This window comes from Numida meleagris, chromosome 6 (genome assembly GCF_002078875.1).
Source record: "Numida meleagris isolate 19003 breed g44 Domestic line chromosome 6, NumMel1.0, whole genome shotgun sequence".
Taxonomy (NCBI): Eukaryota; Metazoa; Chordata; class Aves; order Galliformes; family Numididae; genus Numida; species Numida meleagris.
In genome coordinates this window covers 25,615,932-25,632,531 of record NC_034414.1, presented here as the reverse complement: position 1 = coordinate 25,632,531, position 16,600 = coordinate 25,615,932, and the positions used below count along the sequence as shown (strand labels likewise).

Below are 16,600 nucleotides of genomic sequence, written 5' to 3'. Positions count from 1 at the left end.
GAGCACCTTTATACTGAAATCTCCTTGTTCAGCACAGCTCCAGGTAAAATTCCACCAAAATCTCAAACATACACCACTTTTGCAGAGGCCTCGATGTACAGATACTTTCTCAAAGATGTTTTACCTCTCCTGTAATTGTGGTTTGTTTTTCTCTAATAAATACCTTTGGACTCCTTTCATTCTGCAGTTTCCTCTGAGTTATACCATACATACATCAAAAATGCTTCAGGATCAGCTTTAGCTTACATACAAATCATTGTATCTGGTACTTTTAGGTATCCACTGAAGAACTTCAAGGGTTTTCTTTCTTCGTCAACTACACAGAGCCTAAGAACATAACTGGCAAAGTATGGGGAAAGAACCCATGAAAGAAAGGTCAGCCTCATAAGCTTTTTCAGGGAGCCTTGAAAAAGTACAGAGGTCATTCCTCCATGCAGTGCTCAAATTATTTCACCCTGTTGCTCCAGACCAGGAGTCTCCGAAGCTTTTTCTGAAGGGCTATTTAGAGTCAGATGGAGCTACATGAAGAAAAGATGCATTGTGACACAGAAAACCCACAATGAAAAGGAGAAGCTGCATCCAAAGGTCTCATGGTGTGCAAACAGCCTGTGGCCTGCTTCACTGACAACTACTTTAAAATAATAAGCTATATGTGTGTCATATAGTTCAGATCACATTCACCTAGATAATGTTAGGCTTAGGGGTGCTGGGCAGTAAGGCTACAGTGGAGCTTGAAGAGATTCAAGTCACAGATGGGATTTTTTCACAGCAATTACCTTCTCTTTGGAGTAGTTTCCTTTCCATGTTGAGAGACCACAAGTTCAACCAGAGCAAAGAAGGAAAACTTGAAGAATGGAGTGACAAGTCAGCAGTCCCTACTGTTGCCCAACTACAAATGAGCTATGGAAATGGTACTGCCAAGAAAGAGCACTGTGAGATGTATAATTCCCTTTTAATAAATTTATTCATAGCTGCTTACATCTGAGACTGCTTCTCAAGTTTCTTAGGAAGCTCTTCTTGTCTCCTAATAGACATGTAGTGCACAGTGCCAAACAAAAGGAGGACTGATGCAAGAATCAAGCTGAGATCTTTTTGTTCAAGTGAGTCTTTTGATGTGCCATTTCATCTGAAGCACTTTTCAGTTACAAGCAAATTACAAGAAAAGATTTCCACATCTCCGTTTTATCAGTTGTGCTTAGCACGGGCTCTCTTTTACACCCAAAGATCAATAACCTATCATTAAATAATAGCTTTTCCATTGTTCTTGAATAATGTTGCCCATACTCTGCAAGCCTGGAGAAACTATACAAAGCAGCCTGACTGTACAGGCTGCCATTGGTAGAATCTTTGTCACTAACTCAGAAAAATGCCATCTTAGCCCCACTTGTCTAAACCAGCGTTTCTTCTGCTGAAGAGATAAGAATTCAAAGCGTTCAGCAAAACACTACAGAAAATGCTCAAGAACAAACATAAGCATTTTACTGAAAATAGGCCACTTCCAATTATTTGATGGTAGTCTCCCTTTGGTTTTCAGTTTCTATTTCCTGAAGATAAATTTAAATCCTGAGTTTCTGAGGAGGCCAGCTGACTTAAAAAGAATACTCTGCACAACTGATCCAGCTGACATAGCTTCTTGTTTTGAGTATGGCACAGATTCAGCTAAATCAGCCCTTTCAGTCTTTTTATTGCTTAATCAGTCCTTTCAATCTTTCTTGCCAGCCAACATCCCTGTGGTAAATAAAGGGCTTTCAATTGGCTCGCAAAGCTTTAATTTCAGAGCAACAAAACAAAGAGGTCCTGTGCGCTACTGTCATCAATGGAGTCACGTCACAGCTCCCTCCTACCTCTTGTTTCAACACGATTTTCCATTAATATGACTGCTGAGTGTGGCAACAGACTGTATGAAAGCACCACCGACAACATTGTACATTTACTGATGAAAAGTATTTTTCCTTTAGCACTAGTTTCCTATAGTTAAAGAAAATGTATTTTCTCAGAAGCTCACAATACTGTGATTCAAAATGTAGGTCTGTAAACTGCGCACCGAAGGCTGGGAAAGTATGTCTTCACCTCAGAAGGGATTAAAACAGATGTGAGTTACACCACAGAACACACTGTACCACATAAGCCTCACTGTGTTCAGTAGAAACAAAAGAACAAAACCATCCATCTCCCAGAAAACCTCACAGCACAGCGTGCTGAGTCTGAAACAAATTGGATGAATGACCCAGGTTTTTTCGACCAGTTCAATAAAGTAGAAAAATGATGGAGAAAAGAATGCCCAGTTATCCAATCTGAACTGCTTAAATGAGTTTGAATTCCCTTGCTGGCACACATTGCTTTTCTGCCAGGTCCTACCCATTCACCAAACTTTTACAACAGGTACCATTTGAGCAGAACACAGACACACAGAGCACAAACAGAAACGAAGTAGTAGTAACAGAAATCCTTATAGATCACCTGTATGGGTGACTGGGAGAGAGAGAGCCCCGCTGAGCAGTATCCAGCTACCTTTTGAGGAAGGGGCAAGAAACTGGAAGTATGCGAGGGAGCACACTCTGCATCAGATGTATTGCACTAGAATCCACAGCCCTTTGAGGCCCATTGCTCCCTGAGGTGAGAAAACTGAGGCTACAATTCTGCCTTCAGCAGGATCTGGGCTCGCTGGGGGCAGGAATTCCCCTCAGCAGGAATTTGTGCTCTCCTGAACGTGAGGTTTTGCTGCCTCAAAGGCAGACACCCATCTCCTACTTCCTTCTGAGGTTAGAATGGGATAACAGGGATAAAATGAGCTTCAACATTCAAAAGCAGGTACTTAACACACCTGCATCACCCCCAATCTTGAGTAGTGTGCAAACTCCTACACAAATTTCCCCCCTCCTCTTAGTGATAAGAGGTAAGAACTGTACAAGAACTCTTCAGCCAGGAGAAGAGATAGCTTGTGACTACACTAGGATCACTGCCTGTGTATTTACAGGCATTAAGGCAGTCAAAGCCTTCATTCATATAAATTCAAGTAAACTGTGCATACACACAGACATATTATATTTACTGAGTAGTGCAGTGCAAACTTCAGTCTGACATGAAGCATATCTGGAATCAGCAGGACATACCACCAGTGTAACCTCAATAAGACTCATTTATTCTGGTTTTTGAAGTATCAGAAAAAAATGTTATCACCGCACTTCAGAATAAATCAGAAGAGTGCTTCTTCACACAGTGGAGATCTGAAATGTAGCATCATTTTTCTACAAAAATGTGAGGAAATAATATACCAGGAAGAAAGGTAAGCGCATGTACTCATGTATTGTCCCAAGAAACCACTGTCTATTTCTAGGTTAGTTAAAGGTGTAATATAATTCAATGGAGGACTCTCCTTTGAGAATATTTTCTGCTACCAGGGGAGAGGGACAGACTGAAGGCAAAGCCAGCTCAGTACAGATGCAACCTGCATGTCAGTAAGCTGCATCTTCTCTGATGACTCTGGCACATAGGCAGTTCAGATGGTGCCAGTCTACACTGCACCTGGGGCCAGATGCTACTCAAAAAATTCAAAAATGGGAAATTATTTGGGAAGATTTCAGCCCTAATATAGTAAGAAATTAAACACTAATCCTGCCACCACTGATGACAGCAATACATGCACTACAGATTGCTCTTAGGAATGTCTGAGTTCATCAAGTGCTTCCAGAAAAAGGCCTGTATCCTGTGCCAGGCATCTTCTTGGGCTCTGGCATGCTCCCTCCATTGCCCTCCCCACTGCACAAACACCCCAAGCACTTTGTGGATTGAAGACTGGCACAGAGGCAGGTATGGTGGCTCCAAGAGGTGCCCTGCTCCAGCATAGGAGCAAAACTCCACCTTCTGTCCACACTGATGAAGGCGCTGAACAGCATCCCGGCAGTAAAGGTCACTTTTCCAGTTCTTGTCATCCAGCCCTGACAGGAAGAGGAACTTGGCCAAGGACTTCTCCATGGGAATGCGACTATGCCAAGTCGCTGGGTCTCTGTGATCATCTAGGATATCTGAAAAATCTACAAGACCAGACTCCTCACTGGTCTTCATTCTCCCCAAGTCATATGGGTGGGCAGGAAGAGTGAAGCCATCTCCCCGTAGGGGAATGAAAGAATTAAAGCCACTTCCAGATATGCTGACAGCTGCCTTGATGCCAGGTAGAAATGTGGCCATGGAAAGGGCTAGATCAGCTCCTTTAGACAAGCCCAAAACGCCAATCCCAGCATCTTTCACCTGAAAGACAGTTATGAAACAGCCATTATCAACTACTCATATCCTGGGTTGGCATAACATCTCTCCTTTGGCTTCTTCACTCCTCATCTGATTAAAACCTCCTAATTTTTTTTACCCATTCCCTTTCTCTGTTTGGGTACTATCACTCGTTCATTGATCTCCTCAGAAGAGTGACTATGAATTCTTCAGCTCCTCAACATTTCCTCCCCTGTAAAACTTTTTCTTCCTGGTTAACTCCATAGACAAAGACTCTTTGCTTCTTCAGTATCCTGGCTTGATAATTCCTCTCAGTGCTGTACCTTTTACTGCTCTTGCCTCCAGAAACTCATCTTAACCTTCTCTCTTCAGATCCCCAGTGGAGAACTGCTTTTTCATAGGTTTACTTGCACTGATTTTCTTTCTTGACATTGTTTTTTCAAACTCTGCTACAGCTGACCTATTCTGTTATGTCTTGAAACACATACAGTTCATTATGCTTGGGGCTGAGTAAGTTCAACAACTGTTTAAATGAACTTATTATAGTGAAGGCCCTTCACAGCAAATTCACCTTGTAATGCATCCTGTAAGATACTCTGAAAGTTTCACAGCTCTGTGAGGAACAACACAAACAGCAAGGTTGAATTCTGCCCTCAAAACTGACTAAATCCTTCGTATCCACGTGCTAGGAAATAACAATTTTGTTAAATGAACACCACATTAAGTAGCATTCCATTCAAAGCTTAAATTATACTTCTCTTGGTCTCTTTTGCTTAAAGTGTAATGATATATTGCTACAGAAGTGTCTTTCTCATTCCAGGTACTTACTCAAATATAACCCCAGCATTTAAAAACATGGCATACTCTCCAATGCTACAACTTTAAGAGATTCTGTTGTTACAGTGTTCTACTACTGCCCTGTGAAACTTAGTCACAATCAAAGATCTACACTTCAGAAATAGTGGAAAAAGTGAATGGATTTCACTAGTGCTAAGCAGCACTAGTCCAGGAACTGCTTCGATGTAAATCTTATACAAATACTGGTTTGCATAACAACACTCCACAGATGGCCATAAGGTGCTCTGCAAAGCAGTTATCCAACTATTTGCAAAACTGGAGCTGAGGCACATTCTTTTCCATTTAAGATCATACTGTCTTTCAGACATGCTGTCTCCTTCTTCACCTCAGAAACCCAGCTGCATTCAGTGATATATAGCATTTCACATTAGGAAATTAGAGAATAGTTTCCAGTAGGAAGAGTACCATAATTTGTCTCCTACCTGCTGCTGCTTCTGCAAAAAGTCTATAGCCTCCTGAAAATAATCCAGTTCAAGAATCTCTGGCATAGCAGGCAAATCTTCAAAGGCCATGTAAGCTAGAGCTAGAGTCACAAAGCCTCTGCTAGCCAGAAGACTTGCTCTGTATTCAACAAGTCCTCCTCCAGATCCATACAAATCGATAAGGCCAGGGAACGGTCCAGGTCCTGCAATGAAAGCAATATATGCATATATAGAGTCACAGAGAAAAGTTTCTAGAGCTGTCCTTGCATTAGCAACCCCTCAACACCCATCAAGACAGTAGATACCAAAAGTAAATAATCCTCTGAAGCTTTACATGTCAGTTCTCAGGCACACACACAGTGTCATTAGACTCTTCTTCCCAGCTGGATTAACTGACAAGAAAGTACTATTTCCTTAAGGATGTATCATTGCAAGTCTCCTGTAAGGGTTATCTCAAACATTTCTCTGAGCAGCACAGAGTATGGAATCTGACTTCCAGAGTCTCTCTTCACTGATCAGTTCTCTGCTAACTATGAAGCTGAATTCACCCTAGCGCCAGCTGAGGGAACCATTAACAGGGGCCTTACTCTGGGCTGCTGAGTGTACCCAGGGGCCACAGGGAACACACAGAAAACCAGAACGGGATTAAAACTCACCAGGAGGGAGGAAGAGAGTTGCTTTAAGCCGACCTTCTCTGACTGAAATCCTCTTCACTCCCTCTCCTAAAAAACACCGCTCATGGGTGCATTTTCCCAGCAACTGGCTCATGTCCCCGTGGCCCTCATACACTTCCAAGTCCACACAGAAAGGGGTCAGAACATTCCTCTTTGCCAGCCGCCTATGTGGCGTTTTGGACCGCAGAGACCACAGCAATCCCATGGGCTCCACTCCAGAATAGCTGCCCCCCAGTGCTGGGCAGCGGGTCAGATCAAGCTCCCCACTGCCGCCAGCCCTGTAGTGAGCATGGGCTTGGAAGAGCTCCCCACCCTCATCCAGAAGGCAGGCTCTGAGCGTGACCGCCTGCTGTGGCAGGAGTCCCGTCACACGGATCTGAACGGGGTCATCGAACAGACACCTGGGAGAAGGCAGAACGGTCACCTGCACCGCCATCAAGCTCTGCGGGAGGGGAGGGGAGAGGAGCCTGCTGCTTTTTGGCGAGAATCAGGCTGCGTGAAATGAGAATGTCAGGAGTCTGCAGCTTCCCAGGCTTAAAATCCCTGCCAAAGTCCAGAAGGAAGCACAGTGACAGCTTCCTCCAGCCAGCAAGCACGGGCTGATGGGAGATGTAGTTCGGAGTACGCCGGCTCCAAAGCATCGTCTCAGATTTCCTGCACAAACCACTGACCTGCAGGGACAGAAGCTGTCACTTGCTCCCGGCGTGCATTTTATTTCAGGATATATAAAGATTAAACTGATAACCCTGAACCTCAAATGGCAAAAAAAGATAATCATATTGTCTTGTGTCAGCTGCCTCTGTCAAGGTGCAGTAAATTCAAACTGCAAAGTCTGGAGTAACGTGACATTGTAATCTAGCCATGAAACAAAGGTCGGCCTTCAATCTCTTTTGAGCTTGCAGTCATTTAAGGGCAAGAATCCAAGGCAAAATGATGTTTTAGGTTTTAACTGCATTCCTTTAAAAAAAGAAAAAAACAGACAAAGTAAAAAAAAAGATGTTTTTTTTTTCTTCACAGCAGTCAATCTTCTCTAAAGGGTATCTGAATTTTCCTGACTAATACATGTAAAATAAAATTTCCTGATGTTTTTAATGACTCTTTGAAGACTGGCTGATAAATACCAACCTCCACCAATCATAAACAACAATATTACATTTTTGCAATATCCACCCATTTAACTGCCTTGTATTCCTGCCCTGCAGGTCTCCGACATGTAGTGAGCAGTCTCATCTTGTTCAGTGGAAATACAGAAGTGAATTAAGGCTGCAGGAGCAGGTTCCTGGTTCACACAACTTGACTGACTGTGTACTAGGCAGTTATTAGTGACAAAGAACATCCCAGTCAACTCCCCACAAACTGCAAAACCACATCCTACCACATCCACAGGTGATATCCAGATTTACTGCAGAAATGGCAAAAGGAACTCTAAAATCACCACTGAGGGTGTAAGAGAACGAAGCTGCTGTATTTAACATGAACGAAGCTGTATTTAAATACGAAGGTGAAACAAAATAAAAATGGGTAACGAAAACGTGGATTAACATGGATAATAGCCAACATGGATCTTTCCATGTCACACATCACACTGTTTGAAAAACGTCAGAATTAGTACTGATGTAAACTTTTAAACCGACCTTTTATTGCAGAAGTTGTTAAGTTCTCACCATCAAAACACCACAGCCGCTGAACTTAATGAATCACACCCAGACAGGCCTTTTGCCTTAAGCTGAATAAATGTTGGACCGATGCAGCCCGATGCACACACGGGTGGCAGAGCAAATCCTTCCTTGTCCGTTTGGCTTGTTAGGAAAACAACCTGTAGATCTGAATTAATGTCATGGTTTCTCCTCAGGGATTTCTAAAACCCAGACTCCTTCCCTTCAAGTTTTATTTTGCTCACCATCACCAATGTAATACGCAAAGATCTAAAAATTCTGATGTCAAATCCTCTACTTACAAGCCAGAAAACCTGGCCAATTGACCTGAGACTCTGAAATCAAGCAAAATAGCCATGATTTGTTCAACAGATGTTGCTGAAGATAATTCAGTGCTTAGCTCTTCTCACTTGTTTCATGCTCGAACTCCAGCCACAGACGCTGATGACTGTATCACACCAGAGAGAAAGACTGCAAGTTCCAGCGTCCCACCTCTGTTATAACACTTTCACGGCTTTTGTAAGACAATCTAGCAGTTGATAATAGCTGTACTTTAGGTCATATTCCATGTCATACCAATAATTCACTGAGGAGAGAAAAAAAAGAAAGGCATTCCTGAAGCTGTAATGTAATGGTTTGCAAACATGTTTACAGATGGTTTTAGACAGCTCAGCTAGTACAGGTTTTCTGTTCTTAGTGACCAAACGTTGAAATGAGCAGAACTGTGACTACAGCCAAACATAAGGTAAGCAAACATTAGAGCTCTTTAGTAGTGTTGCCAATGCTACTCTGTCTCAACCAAACTAACTCCTTTTCAGACTCTATACTGGGAATTCCTTGCAGGAAAATTTGGCAAACTCTGTATGAACACAACACGTGTGCTTCTATTTAGACCAAAAACAGCAAATAAACTGCGAAGTTTAATATCTGGATAGAAACCTCTCATTTTCTGAGTGTGTAACAGATGGCAAACTCACCGTGTTACTTCACAATGGTCATTAATTGGACAGTGCTATAATTCAGTGTCTCATTTTAAATTTGGTGTAATGTCTGCTAAAAAAAAATAAAATAATAAGCCAAGCAGTAAAATACTGTACCAATGGATCTTGGAGAAGAATATACACTAGTTTCAGACACTCACTGGACCAGACCCAGACAACATTGATTTTCAAAGTACATACAGACTGCAGTGCAGTTAACAGTCAAAAGGTCAAATAAACACGGCAACCCTTTAGTATTTGTTAGACAGAAAAAAAGAGTGGCCAGAAGCTTTCAGCTGCAAACAACTCTACTTTTTCTAAATAGTCTTTAAGGATTGATGCAGCAGTACGGGGAAAAAAAAATTGAAAATACTACCTTACAGCTAGCTTGTCTTTTTATCACAGTATCACTTCTGCTAAAAAAAAAATGGTTTCCAATATTTGCACTGTGGCACAAATACTAATGTTGTTACTCACAATACTTTCTTTACTTTGTCTGGGCAGGAAGGATTATTCCAAGCAAAGGATAGCAAAACAGCTTCTGCAAACCTTGCAAAATTTAGAGGACATAATGATAATACTTCACACTAGCTCCCACCCATCCCCACTCCTCCACTTGCAATGCTTGAAATTCTGGAACTCTCTTGGGAAAGGAGGAAAAAAAAAAACAATAGAGAGATGAAGATACATCCTACAAGAAGGATGAAGACAAGGCTTTTGATAAGCACAGGGGAATAGTAAAACAAGCATGAGCTCATTAGCAAGGTAAGAGACAGAGTCAAGGCAAATTTCAGCTCACATAACAACAACACAGTGGCTTTCACACTGTGTCTACATCCACGCCTAAAACTCATACACTTTCTGGTTTCCTTTTCTTTCTCCAAAGCATTTTTGTTGATGTACTGATATCACTTACTACATGCAGTTTCTTCGTGAAAGGCATGTAAATTTGCAGTTAGCAGACTACACAACCAAATACTCTGCTCTGTATCATAAACAAAAACTGAATTAGCTTTCATTCTCCTGATTTAACAAAGACTTTTTCTTCTGCCACATCCCTAACAGTTGTTGACAGTCCTAAAAATTATAACCAAAACAGACTGCAAGAAGGTAAGTCTCATGGCACACAACAGAATCAGCTTCTTCTGAGGTTGTTACTTCTTTCTGAAGGGAGGCAGATGATTTTATAGGGACCTTTGGTACCAGTTACATTTTCCTATGGGATATCTATCTGAACACCCAGTCCAGTGCAAAAATAAAGCTAGAAATACCATGTATTTTACCTGCTATACAGCCATGTGATTGCTGAACATGGTGGAACCAGAGAGAAGGGAGGTATAGCATCTCACCAGCTTTCACTGTACACTGCAAAGGTTTTGCCTGAGCATACTCTGGATACCGTTCGAGATTCGGGTTCAAAGGGTCCAGAGGGATCCAGGGCACCTAAAAGCAAATGGGTATGCATATAGCATTAACCCCAGCAAGCATTTCTAGCAAGATTCCAGAAAAACAACTGACAGCTAAACTCTCTAGTTATGCAACAGTTATTTTTGCCTAGAAAAAACATGATGTGTTTCTCGCTTTCCACATTCAACTGGGAATAGGTCAAGGATGCAAAAATTTGCCTCCTTCAGTGCTCATTAAGGAAAAGCTGCTAAATGTCAGATATCAAATTTAAATATTGAGGCATAACTCTCAAAATGCCTTACCAATTTTAGGAATTCTTTCTTAAAGTTTCTCATCTACTTTGACTCCTGACAGCTAAACACCCCCCTTCCTGCTCGAACATCCCCATTGCCTGCATTAACTTCTGCGCCCAACAGTCACAAACCTAAGCACCGCACCTCACTGAATTACAAGAAAGCTTCTGTGAGTTTCTAGGAGCACCACTCTGGAAACAGAGAAAACATCCCAGCTCAAGTTCAGCTGTAGCATTAGCACATTGCACAAGCAAAAAGAGAGAGGATACTGACTTTTTGTAAAGTGCCTCTAGGTCTACACATTCTATTAAATATATGTTGCTACAACTAAGAAACCACCATCTATTCACTGTGACATATATGTTTTATTATAGCGGCTGATACTGCTTTAAAGCAAAATCAATTTCTTTATTGTTGATTCATCTAAAAGTCCTTTACTGGATCTATTTCAGTTTGGTGTAAGGCAGACAACGTACGACATCAGTGGCTTTGGGAGTGCAGTAATGTGTGTCTTTTTTCCCCTGGAAACTGGATATCCTTTGCAAACAATAACATACAAATGAAAAGTCTGGTTACTCTTTCAAATAATGAAGAATTACTAAATACCTATCAAAAACCTCTGTTAGCTCAGCAGCGTCCAAACCTAGCTTTACTTTTCAAAATGAGTGTGTTCTTTGTATCATTTTTACCTTATCTGCAGTCTTTTCATCCACAATTTCAAATGTGCCATCTTCTGATACCTTGTAAGTTGCTGCCTGATAGAGCTCTGGAATCAAAGAAAGAATTAAACGGCACAACTGAGAGTAGTACTCAGAGACATTAATAGAAGGGCACATCACACTTATGCTGAATGACAGAAAAATTAAGAAAAAAGACAGTATTCTATTTTCTGTTCTTTTCCTCTCAGATCAGTCTAGCAAGACAGCCTTACTAGAGTTGTTCACATCTTGTGGTTAGTCTCTCACTTCTAATTTTATCCTAAAGGAGTTCTTCACCTGCTTCAGACGGTGCAAGCTGCTTTGCTTCCATTGCTTGTGGTTTTCCAGCCCCTCAAGGAGTTAGAAAAAACAGTGTTCAAAAAGACAGTCACTCTTTTGCTATACACTACCAAATGTAAGCATCACCTCTGCTCAGTTTTTTGAACAGCAACTTCTTTTTACAAGGTATGAATCATATGACAATGTTGTAAACAAAATAAAAGCAGTATAATTAGAATGTCAGAGCCACTCTAGTACCTAGGCAGAATTATATTAATGTCACATGGCACTGTACATTTAGCTCATCTGGATATTTGAAAAATCAAGGAATAGGAAAAAAAAATTTTAATAGGCACTGAGTCAAGCTGTCAGCAGACCTTTCCAACAAAACAACCTACTGTGTACTCAGGAAAACAAGTAAAGAGAGAAAACCCATGCGAAGCAAAGTAATGCTGCCTTAAGAATCTCTCTTTTCATTTCCCTTGTTTTCAAGGATTCTGTTAGTAACTTAAACATTCATTAAATTACAACTTGCTTTTCAGTTTTCTGGCTTTTTTTCTGGAGACAAAAAAAAAAACAGGCAGAATCCAAAGCTCTTAAACATCAAAGATGATGATGCTAAACACTGACAAAACATAGGACACAAATATTCTAAAGCTGAAGAGACTGCCATGAGCATCAATGAACCTTTACAGGACGTGAAAACTTGACCTCAGAATAATGTTTGTCTTATAAAACCACATGCTGCATGCAATAGAGATTTCTGTAAGCACTGGAAAGAACAACACGGTATAAGCAGGTTCTCTCTGTTTTCGTGTCCTTCAGTATTTAAAACTCCCCTTCCAGTCTTCAGACATATATCTATAGTAAATTTAGTACCGTATGGGATGAAGGGACGGTCACTCGGTGGATGCAGTAGAAACCGTTTCTCTCCAGATATCACACAGTACAAGTTCTCATAATGATCTTTATGTACTAAGATTGAGGAGAAAAAAAAGAGATGTGGTGAGAGAGAAAAAAAATCAGTGTTCTTTCCTTCTCTGCAACAGAAACAATAGTAAAAGGACAGTGCCAGCTTCTCTTCCCATCATCAGTTTGATGCTTCTTTTTTTTGGTCATTGGGGTGGGAGTGGAAACGAACAATATAATGTTGTAGCAAATGTACTCAACTAAAAACATTCCAAACCCCCTTATCAGTAACACACAAACACAGGTCACAAAAACCTATCTGGGAAAATATCACACAAACTGGTACAGAAAGATCTGATTGGATTTATAACTCAGCCTCATCACTGACAGGACAGAAATCATCAGTCCTTTGCCTGATGCAAGGTCAGGAAGATGCACCCAGAAACACAGCAGCGAAAGGCTTCAGAGAAAGAATGTAAAAACGTGTGTTAAAGTAGAACTGCCTTCTCAAACATGCTGTTCTACTGTGTCACTAACTCAAACCAAGCCCACTTAACCCTGTGCTGAAAGCACAAAAAAGACTGGCAGTGCCATACAATACCTACAAGATGTCACAGCAGCTGATTCCCCAAGCCAAAAATTCACAGCATCAGGCTTCTTCCCTGTATGGTTAGGGAACAGAAAAACATTCTTAACAAGAAAGCAATCTGAAGTGTCATGTTGACAAGCATTTTACGTAATTTTCTGCCAGTTTGGTTTATTTCTGTCCTTCAGCTTCGTTCCTAACTATGACAGTCTCCACTGCAAATAGCAGTGGTAGGAAAAGACACCTGTACTTGTACAGGAGGGTGGTTGTACACTCGTTTGTTATGCTACCTTTGGTAGCAACAACACAAATTTCCATCCAAACATGACTAAAGCAGAAAAAAAAGCCACTATATTGAAAGAAGTGCTGTACAGCACTCTCACCACATTGTTTCACTGTGATGGTGCCAATAAAGTGAGACATCGATTTTGGAGTACTCCAAACCCAAAACTAGAATTACACTAAGATTATGATGACCTGGATGAGGACATTGAGAGCACCCTCAGTAAGTTTGCAGACAACACCAGCTGGCAGGAAGTGTCGATCTGCCTGGGGGTACAGAGGCCCTACAGAGAGATCTGGACAGGCTGGATCTCTGGGCTGAAGCCAGCGGGATGAGGTTCAACAAGACCAAGTGCCGGGTCCTGCACTTCGGCCGCAACAACCCCAGGCAATGCTACAGGCTTGGGGCAGAGTAGCTCGAAAGTTGTGTGGAGGAAACGGACCTAGGGGTATTAGTCGACGCTTGGCTGAGCATGAGCCAGCAGTGTGCCCAGGTGGCCAAGAAGGCCAATGGCATCCTGACTTGTATCAGAAATAGTGTTGCCAGTAGGAGTAGGGAAGTCATTCTCCCTCTGTACTCAGCCCTAGTGAGGCCGCACCTCGAGTACTGTGTCCAGTTTTGGGCCCCTCACTGCAAAAAAGACATTGAGGCCCTGGAGCGTGTTCAGAGGAGGGTGACGAAGCTGGTGAGGGGTCTGGAGCACAGACCTTATGAGGAGCGGCTGAGGGAGCTGGGATTGTTCAGTCTGGAGAAGAGGAGGCTCAGGGGAGACCTCATCGCTCTCTATAACTACCTGAAGGGAGGTTGTAGTGAACTGGGGGTCAGCCTCTTCTCTCTTGCAACTAGTGACAGGATGAGGGGGAATGGCTTCAAGTTGCGCCAGGGGAGATTTAGGCTGGACGTTAGGAAATACTACTTTTCTGAAAGAGTGGTCAGGCGCCGGAACGGGCTGCCCAGGGAGGTGGTGGAGTCACCGTCCCTGGAGGTGTTCAAGAAACGTTTAGATATAGCATTGGGAGACATAGTTTAGTGGGGTTGTTGGTGGTAGGTGGATGGTTGGACTAGGTGATCTTGTAGGTCTTTTCCAACCCAGCTAATTCTACGATTCTATGATTCTATGATTATTTTACCACTTCAGCTTTCTGAGGGGATTAAATCAGGCTGTTCTGTGGCAACCAGCAACAGAACTACCATTGCCCATGTATACAGCATGATTGCTTTAAAGCTTAATACATCATATTTTAGTCAGCATAGGAGAAACAGAAAGTTTACCAAGTGCCTCACTCATCCATGGTATATCCGGCTGCACATCACACATCAGTTCAGGGAACTCCTCGGTGAGGTTTGAACACTGCTTCTGTACATAGAATACATTGGGGGAGATCACTTTCTTCTCCACAATGTCCAAAAAGTCCATGAAAGGCATTTGGCGCTCCTCTGGCATGACAAAACGGTCCTGGAACACGGCATCTGCATAACCATTTGGTGTTACAGCCACGCTCACTACCTTGGGACCCACTACCTCCCTGCAAAAATAAATCAGAAGTTTATAGCCAGACCTTGATTCACTCCTATGGACACTGTTTACTTGAACAACACATTTCATGGGCAGCAGAAGCAAGAAACCTGACGTTCCATGGATGGGTGTCTCTTGACAAGATTTTCTGCTGCCCAGTGTGGACACTGGCACCCTGCTCTAATTGCTCCCTGCAGTCAAGGCAAGAGGAGTATCTTCTGCCTCTCTGAATTCTTCCACTCTAACAGGCGAGTCCAACAAAGTTGCTCCTCGATGCTCAGCAGAAGCATAAAGTGCTCTTTTGTTACTTCTGTTCATGAATCATGCCAGAGCCTGATACTCCCTCACACCCAGCCACATCTGGGCAGCCACATGTTCAAGAAATATCAGTAAAGGAGGAAAGGTGGACAGAAACTGACAGACGCTTTGAGGCCAACAGCCCTTAATTCAATGGGAAAATTAATTTTAAAAAGTATCTTAACTTCAAAAACTCAGCCATTGTTAAAATGCACATCGTTATTTAAAAAAAAAAAAAAACAAAAAACCACCAAGATGCAGCTGGCCACAAACAGGTCAGCCTGTTTTTATAGCACTCAGCCCCACCTAAGCAAGAGGTGCAGAGGGAGCACAGTGAACGCTCTCGGTTTTGATAACACAGCCTATTGCCTGCACACAGTTCCAATCCCGCCCTTCCTACTCAATCTGAGCTGATGGGGGCACTGTATTTGTAGGATGAAAATTCTTCTCGAGTTTCGAACGTCTGGTGAGAAGAGTGAAGGCTTTCATGCAGACCCGCAGAGGACACTGGGATAACTTCCAATGAAAGCAAGTGAACAAAAGGCCTTTCACGGTGGCAAACTTCCGTGGGGTCACGCCCGGAAGCTCTCCGATACCTGAGGTACGCCGAGGTCCACTTGCGCAGCGCTGGCCAGTGGCCAATAGCATTCTGGATGATGCAGGGTTTATTTGGGCTCACCCACTCTCGATAGAACTCCAGCGGGCACGGAGGCCTATCGAGATACGGTACAGCCTCCATCCACCCCAACTCTGTCCAAGCAAATGAGAAACAGCTTTAGTCTGTCAGAACGTTAACCGGCTTCCAGCTCCCAACCACCAAGAGCGAGCGGTGCCCGTGGGCGCGGTCGCCCTGTTTAAAGCCACGGACATTGCTGCAGAGCGCTGTGGTGCCGGGCGGTTCCCGAGGCCCACGAGAGCCGCACCGCGTGGCGAGCCGAAGCGCGTTACAGGAGATTCACCCTGAAGTTACCACGGAGATAACAAATGCAGATACCACAAAAAAGGCTTTCAGAAGCTGGAACAGTGCTTTGCTACTTTGTGCAAAGGAAAGTCACCTACACAGGGCCCCCCTCAGCCATTTCAGGCCGCCCGGCCCGCCCCGAGGCCTCCCGCCCCCTTCCCGCCAGGCTCCCCCCCGACCGCTCGGCCGGCCCGGCCCCGCGCTCACCGCGGGCCTCCCGCGGGAAGGCGGCCAGGCAGCCCCGCACAGCCCGCAGCGCCGCGCCCTCCGCCATGCCGCACAGCCTCCCCGCGCGGCGTCGCCGGCCAGGCCCCGCCCCCGGCACGGAGGAAGCAGCCCCCCCCAGCAGGGCAGTGCTGCCCCCCCCAGCAGCAACGGCTGTACCAAATGACCATGTTTTTATTGAAACAGTTCTAAGACACGGAGTACAAATGAATACAGAGTTAAAAACAGCAGCCGCACAGGGCGCTTCACAGTGCGCAAAAAAAAAAAAAAAAAAAAAAAAAAAAAAAAAAAAAAAAAAAAAGGAAAAGAAAAAGAAGAGCACATGGTTTTTAT

At 43.2% G+C, this 16,600-nt stretch overlaps 2 protein-coding genes across 8 annotated transcripts; both read right to left on the bottom strand.

The window, feature by feature from the left end:
* On the bottom strand, positions 3,120 to 7,946 carry LOC110401266 (acyl-coenzyme A thioesterase 1-like). Of its 2 annotated transcripts, XM_021402165.1 has the most exons (4): positions 7,813 to 7,946; positions 6,603 to 7,135; positions 5,505 to 5,707; positions 3,120 to 4,248 (listed from the first exon to the last, which is right to left on the bottom strand). In XM_021402165.1, the coding sequence occupies exons 2-4, from the start codon at positions 6,817 to 6,819 to the stop codon at positions 3,646 to 3,648; spliced, it is 1,023 nt and encodes a 340-aa protein (XP_021257840.1). In that variant the 5' UTR covers positions 6,820 to 7,135; positions 7,813 to 7,946; the 3' UTR covers positions 3,120 to 3,645. The 2 variants fall into 2 exon arrangements, with proteins under 2 accessions (XP_021257840.1, XP_021257839.1); XM_021402164.1 differs by lacking the exon at positions 7,813 to 7,946 and having other exon boundaries at positions 6,161 to 6,763.
* JMJD7 (jumonji domain containing 7) lies at positions 7,796 to 16,452 on the bottom strand. 6 transcript variants are annotated; one of them, XR_002440316.1, is made up of 9 exons: positions 16,250 to 16,377; positions 15,678 to 15,831; positions 14,541 to 14,794; positions 13,005 to 13,061; positions 12,370 to 12,465; positions 11,203 to 11,279; positions 10,097 to 10,256; positions 8,811 to 8,886; positions 7,796 to 8,419 (listed from the first exon to the last, which is right to left on the bottom strand). XR_002440316.1 is itself a non-coding variant. In XM_021402168.1 (8 exons), exons 1-8 carry the CDS (start codon positions 16,314 to 16,316, stop codon positions 8,861 to 8,863), a joined length of 891 nt encoding a protein of 296 aa, XP_021257843.1. In that variant the 5' UTR covers positions 16,317 to 16,377; the 3' UTR covers positions 7,796 to 8,860. The 6 variants fall into 6 exon arrangements, 4 of the variants coding, with proteins under 4 accessions (XP_021257843.1, XP_021257845.1, XP_021257841.1 ...); XR_002440317.1 differs by having other exon boundaries at positions 8,811 to 8,883; XM_021402168.1 differs by having other exon boundaries at positions 7,796 to 8,886.